Genomic DNA, 19,230 nt, shown 5'->3' with positions numbered 1-19,230 from the left:
TCTGGACAATTTTGGCACCAGTATTCCACAGCATGTTGCAGGAAATCGAGGAAAAGGGCAGACTACCACCAAATATGAATTCTGCCAACATTAGTCTCCTGCTAAAACCAGGCAAAGACCCTTTATTTCCCTCAAGCTATCGTCCAATTTCTCTTTTAAATGTAGACCTTAAAATAATCTGCAAAGCTCTCTCAAAGAGATTAGAGAAAATGACCCCCCTCTTAATTCATCCTGACCAAACTGGTTTCATAAAAGGTCGGCACTCCTCAACAAACACTCGTAGATTACTTAATTTAATAGACTACTCATACGATAAAAACATCGAAACCATAATATTATCTCTAGATGCAGAAAAAGCATTTGACAGAGTTAATTGGAAATTTTTATTCGCAACTTTACACAAATTTGGTTTTGGAAACTCTTTCATAAACTGGATAAGAATATTATACAATTCCCCAACGGCTCGTATCAGAACAAATGACCAGACATCCTCCAGCTTCTGTCTCCTGAGGGGCACCAGACAGGGATGCCCACTCTCCCCTTCACTTTTTGCAATTTTTATCGAACCTCTAGCAGCAGCATTTAGACAGGCTACAACAATTAAGGGCATAAAATGTAAGAACATAGAACATAAAATCAGTCTCTATGCGGATGATGTGTTGCTTTTTCTGCAAAACACACAAACCAACCTCTCTGAGGTAATTACTTTAATAAACTGGTTTTCAAGAGTTTCAGATTATTCAATTAACTGGCCAAAATCTACAGTTCTCCCCATTAACTGCTCCTTCCATAATTCTTCCTCTGCCCCACTGCAATCCGGAAATATTAAATATTTAGGTATTAATGTCTCTCCTAAGCTTTCAGACTTAACTAAACTAAACCACATCCCACTTCTAAAGAAAGTAGAAGGCGATCTGACTAGATGGAAATCTTTACCCATATCACTCATGGGAAGGGTCGCCACTATAAAAATGATGATCTTGCCAAAAATAAATTACTTATTTTTGATGATCCCTAACAAACCATCACAAGATTGGTTCAGATCTCTGGATTCATATATTTCCAAATTCCTTTGGAAAGATAAACCCCCGCGTATTAGCTTAAAAACGCTACAAAGAACCAAGGATAGAGGAGGATTAGATCTGCCTAATTTTCACCATTACTTCTTAGCCAACAGGCTTCAGTTCATCTCAGAATGGTTAAAACATACCTTCTTAGTTGAGCCCTGGCTAGATGTTGAACAGGCACTATGCAAGGATCTAGAGATTTCAGACCTACCATTTATTAGCTCAAACATCAAAAGACATGAATGCTTTAAAAGTATCAACATCAGCTTTTCTCTAACAGCATGGTGGGAGTTTCTAAAAATAACGGAGTCTTCATTAATCCCATGCAAACGTACACCTATCTGGAATAACCCTGACATATTACAAAACAATAATATGATTAATTTCCCAGAATGGAGTTGTAAAGGAATTAAATACTTAGAACATATATTAGAGGGAACAGAATTTATTCCATTTGACAGACTAGTTGAACAATATGGGATCAACAAGACAAGGTTTTTAGAATATCAACAATTTAAATCCATAGTAAAAAAGAAATTTAACCTCAGTCAAGTTGAATTACAAACACCACCAAGTGCGGCACATTTTCTTACTCTTAAATCCCCCAAATTATTATCTAAAATATACAGAACACTTTCGAAATTAGATGAATCAATATCCCTTCCTACTGCAAAGTGGGAAGCAGATTTATCAGTCAACCTAGACCAAAACTTCTGGTCTCAGATTTGCTTAAAAACTTTTAAATTAATTAAAAATCCCAGTCTGCAATTAATACAATACAAAATACTTCATAGAGTGCACTATACAGGTCATCGGATGTTCAAGATGGGCTTTACATCTTCCAACAACTGCTCACACTGTCAAGGCAATACACCAGACAATTACATCCACGCTCTTTGGTTCTGTCCACCAGTGCAAAAGTTTTGGCGCGAGATATGTGAAGACTTATCAAAGTGTCTGAAATGTAACATTCCAACTTCCCCCTTAGTGTGTCTACTGGGCAGCTTAGATAATGTCACTTCAGAAAAGAATATAGCCCATATGATCTTCACTGCCCTATGCATAGCCAAGAAAACAGTCCTCATGAACTGGAAAAATAAAAATAATCTTAATTCTAACCAATATCTATTAGATTACATTAGTCTTGACACAGCCTCTGCCACCACATTAGATCAATTGCTCTGGGCCCCTTTTATCAGCTCCATCACCTAGTGGGGGTGGGGGGGTCATAGTTTGGTCCCGCCTTCACTGTTGTGATTGGTGAGGGGGTAGGGACAGGCTTAGGGCGTCGGGGGGTTCCCCGGAGGCATCTTCCTTGGGGGGCTCAACCCGGGGTAGCGGTCACGTCCGGTTGGGGGCTCTGTTGGCTCTCAGGTGACTGTTTCCTCGCGGCTGCGTGCAGCGGGGCTAGGGGAGGGTCTGTGCTGACGGACGTGGGTTACTGACCTGGCAACCTGGCTGCCCCTGGGTGGGTCCGGGATGGGCGTGAGGTTCTGGGGGCGCTCCGTCTCTGGGCTGGGGCCCGGGCCGGGCCTCGGGGGCTTGGGTCCTGGTTGGTGTGTTGCCGGGGTTGTGGGCGGGTGGGTGCATGGGGGCCCGGCCCTGGAGCAGGGTGCCGCCGGTGCGTCGAGCCGCCTGGGGGGCTCTTCAACTGGTGGGGGGGATGGTCACATCTTGCAGGAGCTTTCTTCTCTTCAGGAACTCTCTGCAGGAGGGGGAGATACAGGAGAGGTGGAGGAAGATCTCAGCCTGGGCGTTTACCGTCTTATGTAGTCTGGAAGATGTGTGGATGGTGGGGTGGGTGCAGTTTTCTCTGTGGTGGGGTTGGGTGGACTGTCCAGGGCTCTGTGGAACCGGAGGGCGCTACTGCACTGGGCCCCGGTCTGATGGGCCTGGGCCCCCCTTCCCTGGCGGGTCGCGAAGGGTGGGGGTGCCTACTGAGGTCAGCGGGGGAGCTGGCCCCAGGGAGGGGTTACCTGCCCCTCCCTTCCTTCCCTCCCCATCTCCAGCTGCCTCCCTCTTCCCGCTCCTCCACAACCACCCACACATGCAGGGCCTTGGAGTGGGGGTATGTCACCAGAGTGCAGAGGAGGTTACCCCCCCCCGTCCCCTTCTGGCTGCCTCTGCCTCAATTTTATCCCACAACTTAGACATTCACATTATTAACACTCTCATTACACATACATATAGGATCTTGGGGGTGGGCACAATCACGGAGTCCAAATTACCATCAGGGTGTATACCTCACCCCTGACGTCATTGCCCACCTCTCAATTTTAAATACACTTAGTCATTGAGGGCTAGCAGGAGGGACTATGCGCTTACCTGCTGCTCCTTGGCAGGTAGCTCCATGCCCTCCTGGGTTTTAATTGCACCTTAGAACACATATGCATCAACACTACAATGAGCGGGTGGAGGGAGGTTTGGAGTCTTCTCCCACCCCCATTCTCTGCGGCCTGCTGGAGCGGGAGGGCTAGTAGGAGGAGTTGGCCGTCCGACTGCGGTCTGGGGTGTGGGGCCTCCCTGCTACTGCGGAGTCGGGGTGGTCTGCCTCTCCCCACCGCAGGGAAAAGGGTAACACCACCTGGGTCTGGGTGCAATTCCCCCCTCCAGGGGCAAGGGTACCTAGACCCGGTTTGTAGAGTACGCTTGGGGAGTGTGATTGTGTGTACAGCGTCTCTTTATGTCTGTCTCCACGTTGGTTGAGTGTGGAGTGAGTGCATATGAGAGCATGAGGGTGGGAATGGATGTTTGTGTCTGTGTGTGCCTGTATGTCTGTGTCTATATGTCAGGTTGGGTATCAGACGCCACCTCTCTGGGGACACCTCAGGCCCTCCAAGGTTTGGAGGCCTATCTCCACCCACCACCACTTCCCCTGCCGGTGGCGGACTCCCTCAGGTGTCGGTGTGTTGGTGGTTCTTTGTGTCTGGGGGTGGGCGTCCGGGTACACACCGGCTCACTCCTTGGCGGCCGCTTGTCGGGGCCTGGGGCTCGCTCGGGCCCCTTTGGAGGTGGGGTGCCCCCGGCCTCTCGGCCTGGGGCTCGGTCACTCAGGCGCAGCTGGGGGCCGGCGGAGCTCACGGGCGCGTCACTGCAACTCCCCCTGACTTCTGCTCCGCGGCTGCTGGGCGAGCCCTCATCTGGGACTCTCCTCAGCTCTTACTGGAACAGTGGCGCGGCTGCCCCTCTGTTGGTCTTCCATGGTCTCTTGTGTTCTGGGGGCCTCTGGATGTCTGGAGTTTTGATCTCCTCCATACCCGCTTCACACCCTGGAGGACGGGGCTGTGGCCCCCCCACACTCCCTAGCAGATCATTACATGGAGAAACCTTTGGAATGCAAGCATGCTGATCCACACAGGTATGCACACATGGGTATTCACAGACGCGGACTAAAGCTTTCTTGGCTGCTGCCTCAAAGCACACTGTGCGCTGTCTATCTTGCGTGCTGCACAATATCGTTTATTATTTAGTAAATATTGATATCTATGACTAGCTAGTTTATTGTGATGGTGCTTTGTTTTCTCTATTATTATGTTGCTCTTTGTTGTTTGCTGTCTCCTCTGTTTGGTTTTTTTTTTTTTTTTTTTTTTTTTTTTCCTCCATACAGGTGACCCAGGAGTTCTTTTTTTTTTTCTCTCTCTTCCCCCCCCTTCTCACCGTCTCTTCTCCCCTTTGGTTTTCTTTCTTTCTCTCCCCCTCTTTTTCTCATTCATTCCCCCTGTCCTATTTATTAAAAAAAAAAAAAAAAGAAAAAAAAAAAAAAAAAGAAAAAGCATCAAAATGAAGAAAGAATCGCAATCCCTGCAACCTTTGTTAGAAGCAGATAAGAGCCCCTAATGAGGCTTAAGTATAGCATATATTTAAGCTAATGCTATTGGAGAAGATATGAGGAAGCATTATGGCCTCATAAAAACAGCCTAATATACAATCATTATGGATTCTCAAGGTTATATTTAGTCTATCTCCAGGGAATTGATTGATAGATGGAGACCAGGGGCAAAACATAAAACTGAGCTAAATTAGGTTTTAAAAAAAATCAATTTCAGCCTCCAACAAAGGAAGCCATTATTGTAAATTCCTCGAAACAGCCCTGAAAGCATGCAAGTTGGATGAGCACTCCACTACTAAAATGGCACACTAACAAAGAAAAAACATACAGCTTCTGGGTCTCTCTGTCTCCCTCCTTGTGAGGTGTATTTAATGGTATACTGAATATAACTGGAGATCAAGGCTCAAACTGTCAACAGCACAAAAAAAGGGAGAGGATGAAAGAGTGAACTTTTTTCTGATGATATGCCTAAAGTTTCTTGGTGAATGCTGTGATGTGTATGGATTCTTGCAGAGCTTGTTTTCTGTACAGCACTACTTCTTTTTTACTTCATGCTAAAAAAAAAAGGTTAAGAGAAGCAGAAAATGAGCACTATTATTTGTCATTAATCATACTGGTCTTAATTCAACCACACCTCTTCTGCCACAGTTTGAACCTTTGCTGAAATCATCCAAGAACAGATGTTTGCTTCCAGATGTGTACAGCACTACTGCAGATTGTGATATCCATCATGGTTCACTCAAGCATGATCCATTTGTTTACAACTTCTGGGTCACAGCTAGTAACGGCAACAAATCAGCCACACGAGAGACGGCTCATCCTTAAGCACATATGGGGAACTGCGGCTAAAACAAACAGACAAATCCAGACAGAAATTTATTCAGCTTGTCATCTGAGATCCAGAGGAACGGCATCTTCCTGTCACTAATATAACAAATATGGGTTTTCAGCTTTCTAATTACAGCCAATCACAGAGGAGAAGGTTTTGCAAATTCGGGATTTGAGAGGAGATTTAACAGCTGTGTCCTTTGTAGGAGCCATCTTAGATGTTTTGATTGAGGGAGACAGCTTCGCTGGGCACGAGAGAAGACAAAATCCACCTCATTAATCCTTCAGCTGCACGGATCCCTCACATCTTCGAGCTGTGATCGCTCTCTTCAATGCCAAACTAAGACGTGTGGGGCTGCATCAAGTCGCCGTTTTACCTTGATGGAAAATAAAGTATATAATTTTCTCTCATTGCCTCCCCGAGGTGCTGTCAGTGTTTATGCTGTCACAGCGTCGCTATTAAAAAACAAGCGTCAGAAATTGGTGGTGATGAATTGTAACAATGGCAACATCAGCACACTGTCACTGATCAAAGAAAAATGAGGGTTGAGGTTTCAGGTAATTGGTTCGCTATTGGTGCATATGGAAAATATTCTTTGGAGGAATTTCAAGCAGTAAGCACACATGCACAACAGTGCACGTGCAAATGCAAAAGCCTACAAACAAACAATACTGATTACTTTGATTGCACATCTAACATTTACTAAAATGCAGTGTGATGCTCTTGCACAGTCTTTGGTTATAACAATAAAAAGAAAAAAGCATTACACGTATTATTCTTTGTATAATTAATTATGTTCTACTAATTAGGCTGTATGAAATGGTTAACAGTCTCATGAGGGGTTATTTATTACACATATATTTTATACCCCAGATTTTGTTTCTGCTTTTTGAGGATGATGTGCTCTTGCTGGGTTCATCCAGCAGTGACCTCCAGGTCGGACTGAGGTGATTTGGAACCGAAGTGTGAGGTGGCATGGATGTGAATTAGCTTCTACATGTCTGACACCATGGTTCTGACCAAGAAAAGGGTGGACTGCTACAGCTACAGGTTGAGGATGAGTTATTGTGTCCAGCGGAGGAGTTCAAGAGTGGAACAGAAATAGAGCGTGCGATTGACAGGCAGACTGGTGAAGCATCTGCAGCATTGCAGATTCTGTACCAATCTGTTTTAGTGAAGAGACAGTTGTGCGTGAAGGCGAAGCTGTCGATTTACCAGTCCATCTGCGTTCCTGCCCTCCCTTATAGCCATGAACTCCGGGCAGTGACAAAAATAATAAGAATGTGGATACAAGCAGCAGTAATGAGATTCCTCAGAGGGGTGTCTGGGCTCAGGCTCAGTGATAAAGGGGGAGAAGCTCAGCAGTAGCTTTGCCTCAAAATGAGCCAATTGAAAAGCTGTTTGATTTGACTGTTTCGGTCTCACTGATGTTCTGATTTGTTTCCTACAGTGTGGATCAGAGCTGGAGCTTAAAGGAAGATCTTTATGTTCGAGTTTATCCACATTTGTGGGACTGCAATTCTTTCTTTGTGCATCTGCAGAGACTCCACTCCATCCTTATTTCTTCTGCTGTTTCTACAGAGAAGAAGTTTTTTCCACATTTTAATTCAACCAGTCAAAGGCGTAGAAATGTGACTGAAGCTGTGGCCTGTTTACCTCTTCATCTACAAAGATCTGAGAGAGAAAATCCAGCTGTTCAGTTGTCAAGGATAAATGTAATAACTTCAGTGAACCAACTCAGGCCTTCACTCATTTATTCTCTGACATGTTACAGAGCTGATCAACGTAAATAAACAGATAAATAAAGCAGAAACATGAATAAAATCTACAGTTTGTTGTGTGAGAAACAGACACCTGCACATCTGTCTAAGACTGAGTTTGAACTCAAACTTTACAATAAACCTGCTGAGCTAATGAAGCAGATGGAAGGGAGCAACGTTATTCACTGTAATGTTATGAGGAAAAATGTATAGCTCACCTCAAGAGAAGCAGCTGAATTGCAACAGGACTGTTTCCCAAAGTGAAACTTAACCCAAACTCTTCACTTTTCTAACACATCGTTAGACCTACTGAGCTGTGCAGCAGCTTGCTCGAACACCGCATCATTTTGAATGAACAATTGTCAGCTACTGTAAAAGTAATAAAAGCACAATTTCCTTCTTCAAGCTGGATTTGAACCCAGAACCTCTGAGATAAAAGTCTCTTTAACCAGCTAAGCTCTCTGATTGCTTTGCCTTTGCTGAAAATAATTCCTGCTCATCCAGAATTCACTCCGACGCTCACAGCCAGCGAACTTCACTCACAGTCCCCCTCGAAAAGAAAATTATGCAAAACCCCTCAAATATGTACCAAATGTAAAAGAAAAGACACAAGTATGTTGGTTAAGATGTAAACCAGAGACTTTCACATTTCTAATTATTCATCACACCTACTGAGATATACAGCAGCTCATGCTGTCACCACATCAGTGTGGAGGTAAAACTGTGTCAAGAACAATTAAAAGCAGAATTTGGATTCAAACCCTTTAGTTCTATATTTAGGACCACAAACTGACAATACTTCAGCAAACGTCTGGCTGAATCTTTAACCCCTTTTCCAGCTGGGTTTGTTGAAGTTAAATGGTGTCTTTCTTTCACACACTTGAATTTTAAGCATGGTCCACAGTAAGTTTGATGGGTTCAAGGTCCAGACTTTAAAAGGGCTGCTCCAAAAGCTTCATGCTTTATTAATTCTACAAGCAGCTTTCATGCGTCTTTGGGCATCATTGTCCTGTATAATTACTCGTTTACTTCCAAGTTTTAGCTTAATCCTCAATGATAGTGGTAGCATGATGCTATCACTACCATGCTTGACAGCTGGTACTGTTTTCTTAAAGCTGAATGTCTGATCTATATTCCTCGATTCTAAGTATGTCTCTGGTAACAGTGACCAGTACACAGTTTATCCCACTGCTGCGGGCGTTTGTTTTACTGAGACAGACTGGATGGTGCAATGTTTCATTGAACAAATCAGTTAACTGAACAATCGTAGAGCAACACAAGCTTTGAAGTGGGACCAACAGATCTTTCGCAATATCATCTCAAGCTGGCAAACTGTTTTTTGCAACAACTACACTATAAACGTTCTCTCTGTGTGGCAAAACTGAAAGGACAGAGGAAAAGGAGATGGTTTAGTAAGAGGTTCCTTTAAAAAAAGGAACAAAAATAATAAGACATCCAGTTTAGAACCAGGGGATTCAGTGTTGTGGTTGTCTCTCTTTCTTCTGTCAGAACAAATTAGAACCTGTTTGAGGTTTGTGTCTGACTAGGATGCCTTCTGGATGCCTCCTAGGTGAGATTTTTCGGGCATGTCTAACTGGGAGGAGACCCCGGGGCAGACCCCAGACATTCTGGAGATATTGCATCTCTCAGCTGCGTTAAGAACACCTCTGTATTCCCCGGATGAGGCAAAGGTAGTGGCTGGGGTGATTGAGGTCCATACATATCTGCTTACACAGCTGCCACAGCATCCCAGACACAGAGAAGTGGTAGAAAAAGGACGGATGTTTTTATACATCTCTTCCCAGTGTTTCTTAATGTAGTGGGGCTTATTTTTCACTTTATCTGTGCTACATAACATCTGGTCTTTCAAATCCATTAACTAACTAATCCATTAACTCTAAAAAATAGCCCTGATCCCCTTTCCTTCCTAAAGCTCAAAGTAGAAAAGAAGCAATGTGGATATTGACAATAAATGAACAATCATATTGTGTAAGCCAGGGAGACTCGCTAGTACCCAATCCCAAGGATCAGTGAATCTAAACAATAAGCTCAAAGTTAAAGCTTTCCGGACTACAGTTATGTTTCCACTGACACAATTGCGGTAACAAAAATATCACCAAAAGCAGCTTTAGGTAGTGGTGTGTGAATAAAAATACAAATTCTAAAAACAACCTTGTCTCATTTTTAACACAGATACTTACTGCTTATCCATTTGGCATTTGGGTCATGAACCTTGAATTCCTTCCTAAAGAGGTCTCCAACTGACACCTTGCCCTTCAGAGCCAGACGGTCATCCTCACCTGTAGAGAAAACAACCACATCATCAGCTATAAAGGGCTCACATGCATGCCTGTGCTTAGTAATAACAAACACACAGCAAATGCATCAGTAGCCTGCTTTGTCTTGGAACCAACAGAAAATGAAAGTTGACTCAGCTGGCTGCGAGGGAAGTTATTAAAGGTAAATGCATTGAACAAATCATAACAGCTGTTATAGATATTTTGTGAGGGCTGTAGTAAAAAACATTGACTTATTGTGGAAATAGTTGATAAAGAAAAAGAGAGACGAGCACACGTCCCCATTCTGATTTTTATCCTTCCATCGCGAGTTTTCTTTATATCTTTTACTCCTTCCTCCAGATAAAGGAACGCAATAAAATTTGCAATTTCCCCAAACTAGACAACAGCTGTCCTTGAGACCACCGTAGAGACACGATAGGACACAGTCAGTCATTATATTCCAAAAAGACCTTACCAGGCCTGATCTTTTAAGGCCAACTCACTATAATATAGGGATCAACTCTAACTAAGGAAGGATACCCCATAGACGTGAGAGAACAACATAACAAAACACATGTCCAACCACAAACCTATAATTAACAACAAAATAACAATAATGACCTATAATATAACAATAATTCATTAATACATTAGATCAGATTCAGTAATCAGCTTGAGCTTACCTGATGACATATAGACAAATTAAAGAAGGTCTGACTCTGAATAACTGTTCATGTAATCCAGAATAAACTGCAAAAATTCATTAATAACAGCAAGCTAGTAAACAAGATTGACTTTTATCATCCAGTGCATAGTATCGTAACTGGCAATGTTAAAGTGGAGCTATTGTGCTTGACTTACTTTCTGTCATATATACTGTTACAATGTAAGATGATGATATTAAACTTGGCTAAAGTAGTAATGGGGTCAGTGCATGTAAAATTAGTCCCTGTGAGCCAAAAACTCAAGCTTGGCTCTGTATAACTTCTGTGGAAGAGGATAACACTAATATGGTCACCTGAAGCATTGAGAGCGTTGATTCTTTTTTCTTGAGAAGCCACTAATGTTTAATGTTGAGGGTGTTTCTAATTTGTATTTAGACTATATATTTGATGTTGCACTTCTTGGGTTTTTGAGTTTGTATGTCTCCTACCTTGGCAGGTCTCATTTGTAAAATAGATTTAATCTCAGTGTGACTTCCCGATTAAATAAAGGTAATAATGAGTAAGTGAATAAGGGCCTAGTCACCTAGGTCTAAAGTTCAGTCAGTGACAGCCTGACAATCACCAGCCACTAACCACAGAGAGTAACCTGTATTCCCCAACCGGTTGGTGAGCGGTTGCCCCCCCCAAAAAAGGTCTGTAGAGAATCTGGTTGGTGAAAACCTGCTTGCAACTGCTTTAGTTGCTAGAAGATTGCCGCGGTTGCCTGCAGTTTGCACAAAACAAGCTACGTTATCCACAAACTCTTGCCTGCTTCTTTTCAACCAGTTGTGCGTTAACTACACCTCAACTAGTACTTAGCAAATGTGTGAGGACAAGCTAATGTCATCCAAAGAAAACTAAAGGTGACCATGGTAATCTGCTAGCCACCAAAGGAATCACATGGCTATTTTTGGCGCAGCACCCTTTTTGCATCTGATTTCACCAAGTGACAACCAGCAACCTCCGGCAACGACTCACCAACTGACAGGGGAATACACACATAATTCTCTCGTGACCTGTGGTTGAATCACATCCAATATATGTCAGACAACTCACAAGCAATGTGCACATGATGTCATGCAAGAAACTTCTGCTAGAAACTTAAGGATTATTTTGAACATGCAAAGCTACTCTAGTGGAGTCCCAAAATTAAAATACAGAGTAGTACACAATGCTAACAGTGTAAGAACTTCACACAAGACATTTTAGCACCAGCAATGATAGTTGGGCTTGTTTTTTATGACACAGATAAAACACATGGAGGGTTGAAAGCTAATTTCTTCCCATCCATTTCTGGTGGCACTGTTTGAAGAACTGACCACTACACAATGCCACGCTGCCCTGAGTGACAGTGTCTTATCTGTCAGTGGATTAAATGAAAATTAGAACTATATCACAGAAGATAATAGAAGTTATAGAAGTAAGATAACAGAGAAATAGTTAAGGAGGCCAGAAGGAAGAAAACGGGAAGAAAAAATTGTGAAGGCGGTGAATGGGTTATTCAACTATCAGACAAGACAGGCATCAATATAAATGATATTCAAATCAAAACAAACCATCATTTTATGAGACTTTGGTTATAGGAGCATTAACAATGTTTGAATTGCTGTGTAGAGGAGGAAGAAATGCATTTTAAATACAATTTAGAAAAAAAGAAGAGGTGAAATACAAACAGGAACATAAGTCTGAAATAGATAAAAATGATTTTCTTTGTACTTCTGACAACAAAAACTGAAGGAATACATAATGTTTTTTTTGACACATTCTGATATCAAACTGAATCTTAACAAGATTTTCCTGGCGGCTGCAAGTGTTCACCTTTCAAAGAATAAAGAGCTTATTGGAGATGGAGGGGGGAAAAAAACAAGCATAATAATAAACCAAAGCATCATCTAAGCTGCCTCAGGCCTTTGATTAGGACTAGTGTGGCTTCTGATCATCAGACCAGACGTGCATATTTACAGCAGATGCCTCCTGCAATTCTCAGTTGATGCTCATCATATCGTCTTCTGTCCCATTATATGACTCATTTCACATCCATGCGCATGGTGGGAGGATAGAAAAAAATAATGTGGAAAAAGCAATATGTGTTGAGCTTCTTTGTTTCTAGCCAGAGTGCTCTCACCCTGAAGTTTTGTTTTGGTGAATTTCAGACAACAATAGTTCGAGAGATTCAGACTTCAGCATGAGGACCCTTCACCGAGACACGGCACTTGATGGACATATTGGTTTCTATGGGGATCAAAGCAGTGATATTTTAGCTGCAGGACAGTCTTTCGTAAGTGATGTTTAATCCCACTGCTAAGCCTGTCTATGCTCATGTTGTGGCTGTCATTTTCTTTGGCTGCAAGTATTTTTTTAAGGTCATCACATCTCTGCTTCGGCTGTCTTCAGCAGACACACACACACACACACACACACACACACACACACACACACACACACACACACACACACACACAAAATTCATTATGTTCAGGGTGCCTAGCTGTGCTAAAAGGTGTATAAGGAGGCTATAAACAGTGACTGCAGAGAGGATAGGAAAAGCCATGAAGACAAAAGACAAGTAGTGATGTTTTTCACCTCAGACAGCTGTTAAATATAGGACCTTTAAATGTCAAAAAGATAACCAGCAACAGGGGTTTCTTCTCACACTTTCCTTTGTTGCTGGTTCAAATATCCTGCGCATCAAGTGGGGACCATTACTGTACGTGCCACTATATCTTTCTAGTTAAACCCAAAATAACAACAAATGCTTTTAACTAAGTTTAAAGATTCATAAAATAGAATTACCTACTTCTCACAGGTAAAAGAAACTAAAAGCCAAACAGCCAAACAGGTTCTTGATTCCAGCTTTCACTGCAGCTCGTTTTACTTCACTTGTATTTATGATTGGCATGTTCAAATTTCAGAGATCAGTGTTGAAATGGAACTACCTCACTGCTTTGTAATATGTCTGAAACGTGGCCTCTTACACAGTGTGTTTAAACGTCTGATTTAAGCTCAGTTGAATTGAGGAACATTTAGCTTTGTTTTGGGAGACTCTAGCCTCACATAAACATTTCATTTCCATCATGATACCGAAATCAAAAACAGGTTTACTTGTAATGCAGTAGTTTGATAAATAATAATGATAATAATGATAATAAAAATAATAAAACACCCTTACAAACTATATTCGGTTTATTTCTAATCTCTGGGAGGTCTTACTTCTGTAAAGGAGTACAATGAGCTAAATGGCAAAACATCAGTATCCTAAAATATCTTTTGTGAAATATCCACAAAAACATCATAGATTGATAGAAATGTGGTCACTTTTAATATAAGACGATGAGTAATTATGTGAATACGTAACAGAAACACACGGTCCGTGGAAAGTGTTTGTGTGATCCATGTCCACTTCCTCCAGAGACTCAGTTTTGGTGTCTCCAGGTATATTATATCAACTTTTTATAGCACAACTACAGAGTCCATCTTACGTTGCTGGCAGCTGCTTTAAAAATCTGTCATATCTTCTGCTTCTTTATCTTTTGGTTAGTCCCTTTAGGCTTTGCCACAGTGGATAACCTCGTGCCATCTCACCCTACCCCCAGCATCCTCTTCAGCCACAACCATGTTCTCCTTCGCTACATCCCTGAACCTTCTCTTTCATCTTCTTCTTTTCCTCCTGCCTGGCACCTGCATATTCAACGTGCTTTGTCCAGTATATCTACTATCTTCTCCACCTTCACTTCAGCCTTTCCTTTCTAACTTTGTTTCCAAACTAAACCTAAAACTGAGCTGTCCCTCTCATATACTCATTTCAAATCCAATCTATTTTGGTCACTCCCAGTAAAAATCTTAGCATTGCCAACTCTGCCACCACCAGCTCATGTCTTTTTGTTAGATACACAATTTTCAAAGCATACATTACAGAAGGTCTGTTGGTGTTTTGTAAACCCAGGAAACCTGTCAAACCTGAAGCTAACATTTTTAATCTGGGCAAAACAGCAAGAAAGATCATGGAAATGACAACACCTCTTACTCCCAATACATTTTTAAACAGTCCACTGATTCCACAAAACATAAATACAAGAAAACCAGTCCACCATTGTGGAGGCTAGTAAGACTAAGGTGAACTGTAGGAGGTGGTACAGGGGTCCTCCTCCTGCAATTAACCATGTGCCCTCTGTTAGTTAAACTGATAAACGAACAGCTCATAACAGACAGAAATGTGAGGAGCAAGTCTGTACTTACTACTTACTAAAGTGTTACACTGTGAGCTATGGTGTTAAAAACAAATATCCGTATTTTTACGCTCATGCCCTAGATTCAAAATGATGGGAACATAAGTTACTAGCAAGTTATTAACAGGGAAGTCCAGACAGGTTGGTGAAAAAGGACACCAAAAACAACCTCTCCAAAAAACATATGGGCATCACACTGCACATTGCTGAAAAAAAGGGCAGTTATAGAGCTCTTGCGTGGAGAAGGACATGAGGTCTATAACTACATGTGATCACAAGGATTATATGTCAGAGCAAAAACTCCAAAGTGCGACATCCACACTTCAATGACAGCCAAACATCGAGAGAGTATCTAAATTATTTACAACAGCATAGAGAATATTTCGTGATCCACATATGATTCTCTTGAAACCACAGTTTTCAATCTTATGCATTAGAGTCTAACATTTTCACAGCAAGTAGGGCTTTAATTAGTATGCTCCTACCCTCAGCTACAGCCAGAAGCTGTGGGTAGTGACCAAGATCATGGATATAAGCAGTGGAAATGAGTTTCCTCTGAAAGGCTCTCTGTTAGAGATAGAGCTCGGTCATTTGGGAGGTGCTCAGAGTTGAGCCGCTACTCCTCCACATCAAAGGGAGCCAACTGAGGTGGTTCAGGCATCTGATTAGGATGCCTCTTGGACACCTGGAGGTGAGATGTTTCGGGCACGTCCCACTGGGAGGAGGCACTGGGGCGGAATCAGGACACACTAGAGAGATTATGTCTCTCGGTCTCACCACAGAAGAATTGGAGGAGGTGGACTGAGAGAGGGAAGTCTGGCTGTATCTGCTTTTAGTGCTGCCATTCTGATCTTGAGCCAGATAAGAAGGAGAAAATAGACAGACAGAGCAGAATAAGAAAAGAAAAAGCACAAAAGAGGCAACTGTAATGTTCTGAAATAAAACCTTAAAAAGTAGTAAATCCACAAATTTTACAAGTTAGAAAATAATAAATGATATATGCAGGTAATTTTAGTTTCCAGTGGAACCCCTGCTGTACCTCATCACGGTGTGTTCATTTCTGGTTTACAAAGCAACACAATCGATATTTAAGCCTCTAAGCAGAGATGGCATGACAGCGCTACATGGTAAATAATCTGCATAGGAAGGTATTGTGTGTAGCAGTTGACTTCAGTTTCATGGTCTCATTATTCCATTACAAATTAACCAGATAAAAATCTTTTTTTTTTTTTTAAGTGCTGAACTTGCTTTTGGTATTACACTACAATTCTAAATATGAGGTCCAAAGAGATACTGACGGAAGTGAAGGAGGGGACTATTAGACTTTAAAAAACCCTCAAAATAAAGCAATCAGTGAGACAACAAGAACATCAGGAGCAGAGATGGGCGGTAATGCATTACTGTAATCCGATTACTTTTTCAAGTAATGAGTAAAGTCAGGGATTACTATTGCAATTAAGGTAATTAGATGACTGTTACTTTCTCGTAAGCACACTGCGTTACTAAAACCGGGATTTTTTTGAGAGAGTGTCTCATGACAATGACATAAGCGAGTGCGAAGTTTGTGGCAACAGCTTGTGTGCAGACCAAAAATGGATAATAAAAAAAAAAATCAAATCGAGTGCGGCAGAGCATATGACAGTGCAGCCTTTAAAGCGTGGACGCACTGACCTTACTTTGAATTTGATTCTGTAAAAAGTGACAAAAACATTAGCGTCCGCTGTTCACTGCGTGGGGAAAAAACCCTCTTTTTACAGCGAAAAAACCCCTAAACTTCTGAGCAAGCACCGAGTACGCTGCCACTGGAATGTGAAATTCACAGAGAAACTGCCGGATCCTTCCACCGACGGCTGCGACACACGTGCACCTGCATCTATTTGAAAAAGTGAGTGTAAAAACAAAAAATTATTTTATTCTATATGCTGGAATATGCAGAAAATAGGTTTAAATGTTAAACAAATTTCTGCCAGTCAGAGAATGTTGCATATAATTTAATGTTTGCTTGACGCATAAAGTTAAAAGATTAAAACTAATAAAACAAGTTTTAAAAAGAGACTTTTTCATTTGATTACATTTTATATGATGGATTATGCAGAAAAAGTAAAATTGGGCTGAAAGATCGATTGCTTTATTTCCTGTTTAGGGTGTAAATCATGTTTTAGAAAGTAACTAAGTAACTAATTACTTTTGAAAATAAGTAATCAGTACAGTAACGGGATTACTTTTTTTGGAAAGTAATCAGTAATTAGTTACTGATTACCTTTTTTTCAAGTAACTTGACCAACACCGATCAGGAGTGGCTAAAACAACATTCTGATACATTCAGAAATAAAAAAGCAAATGCACAGGCCAGGTCAGCAACATCAAAAGCCCAGAAAGACCACTAAAGTGAATGAGCGCAGAATTGTTTCCTTGGTTAAAAAAAAAACACTCTTGACAACATTTAACCATGTCACGAACACACTTGACAAGGTAGACATATCACTGTCAAATGCCTAAAAGGTGCAAACCCAAAAGAGTTCCAAAGCACACTGCATCATCTGTAATGCCTGCCAGTGGAGGTAGGTCATTTTAGTGTTTATGTATGGTGTGACTACTGATAGAAGTAGCAGGATGAATTCTAAAGTGTACAGGGGTACATTTTGCTCACATTTAAACAAATGCTGCAAAACAAACTGGAAAGTGGATCAGAGAGCAAATATATAATGACCCAAAGCCTAGTTAATTCAAGTTAACTATAATAATGCAATAATAAAATAAAAGATTTGCACTTGAATCACATTTTGACTGCTTGATTTAATATTCACTGTGGTTTTCAGAGGCAAAAATATGTGTTATTTTCAGAAAACGTATGAACTACAGTATATACATTTCTTATTTCTGATTCTTTTTTAAACTCAGAAGAAAGTCAAGACTTTGTCCTGGTTTTGCTTAAATAGAACATATAACAGTCCAAGGTTCTCTGCAGTGTACCTAGAATTGTCTCTATGCAGCTTCTTTTATAAAAAGAAGGTAGAAGAACACTCCAACCCCCGACGCATGTGGCAAGGACTCCAGACCATTACAGACTACAGGACCACCAAACCCTCCCCCACATCCTCTGATGTCTCCTTCCTCAACGAGCTCAACAACTTTTATGCTCGTTTTGAGCGAGGGAACCCCACAACCACAATCAAAACAGACATAACGCCAGACCACCAACCTCTGACTCTCTCCCCCACAGATGTAGGAGCGGTGCTGAGCAGGATCAATGTCCACAAGGCTGCAGGTCCTGATGGCATCCCCGGGCGTGTTCTCAGAGCGTGTTCTGGGGAGCTTACAGGAGTGCTCACAGACATATTCAATCTGTCCTTGGCCCACGCTGTGGTACCGGCCTGCTTCAAATCCACCTCCATCGTCCCGATACCCAAAAACTCCAACCCATCTAGCCTCAATGACTACCGCCCAGTAGCACTCACCCCCATCATCACTAAGTGCTTAGAGCAGCTAGTCCTAGCACACTTCAAATCCTGTCTCCCCCCCACCCTGGACCCCCACCAATTCGCATACCACCAGAACAGGAGCACAGAGTCTCCATCGCACTGCACTCTGTCCTCTCGCACCTGGACAACAACAACACATACGGCAGAATGCTGTTTATAGACTTCAGTTCAGCATTCAATACAATCCACCCCTCACAACTCATCAGGAAACTGACAGACCTGGGCATCAGTTCCCTCATGTGCAAATGGTTACTGGACTTCCTGGAACTGCTCTGCCTTGGACCGGAAGGCATTGCAGAGGGTCGTGAAAACTGCCCAGCGCATCGCCGGAGCACCACTTCCTGCCATAAAGGACATCTACAGGAAGCGGTGTCTGAAAAGGGCTGGGAAAATCATCAAAGACCCCAGTCACCCATCACATGGACTCTTCACCCTCCTGCCCTCTGGGAGGCGCTACAGAACCCTCCGGACTAAGACCAACAGGTACCGGAACAGCTTCTTCCCCACAGCTGTCAGACTCCTGAACTCTGCCTCCTGACATCTGACCCACATTAAACTCATGGACTGAACATACACACACCCACAACCACCTACACACACACACACACACACACACACACACACACTGGACAACTGTACCCTCAAACACACAATAATAACATGGACTGAACCACCACTCACAACCACTAGCACTTTATATAGCCTCTGTAGATATTATCCACATATCTCACTTATCTTAACTGCACTACTGTATAGCTCTGTGTAAATAATCATTCTGTACATACGATAATTTTTAATCCTACAACTGTTTATAACCTGCATAGTTCACATTTCTGTATAGCTGTATATCTCAGATTTCTGTATAGTTTTTTTTTATTTCATATTTATATCCTGTTCATAGCTTGTACTCACTACAGCCTGTACATACTTATAGTTATAGAATATTCATAACATACTTCATACCGTGTACATTATAACATACCATAATAGACCCATTTCTGTAATATACTTCCATATCTATATTATTGCTAATATATATTGTAATATATCTATA

General features: G+C 41.9%; 1 protein-coding gene across 5 annotated transcripts in view; it reads right to left on the bottom strand.

Annotated features, from left to right (window-relative positions):
* The window catches only part of dpp6a (dipeptidyl-peptidase 6a), a 358,152-nt gene that overhangs the window by 51,931 nt on the left and 286,991 nt on the right, over positions 1-19,230 (bottom strand). For all 5 annotated transcript variants that reach the window (XM_076888303.1, XM_076888304.1, XM_076888305.1 and 2 more), the window contains one exon: positions 9,687-9,785. In XM_076888303.1, the coding sequence (XP_076744418.1) occupies positions 9,687-9,785 (99 nt within the window). The remainder of the gene's footprint in view (positions 1-9,686; positions 9,786-19,230) is intronic.

This window comes from Maylandia zebra, linkage group LG9 (assembly GCF_041146795.1).
Source record: "Maylandia zebra isolate NMK-2024a linkage group LG9, Mzebra_GT3a, whole genome shotgun sequence".
Classification (NCBI taxonomy): Eukaryota; Metazoa; Chordata; class Actinopteri; order Cichliformes; family Cichlidae; genus Maylandia; species Maylandia zebra.
This window is presented reverse-complemented; position numbering and strand designations above follow the sequence as displayed.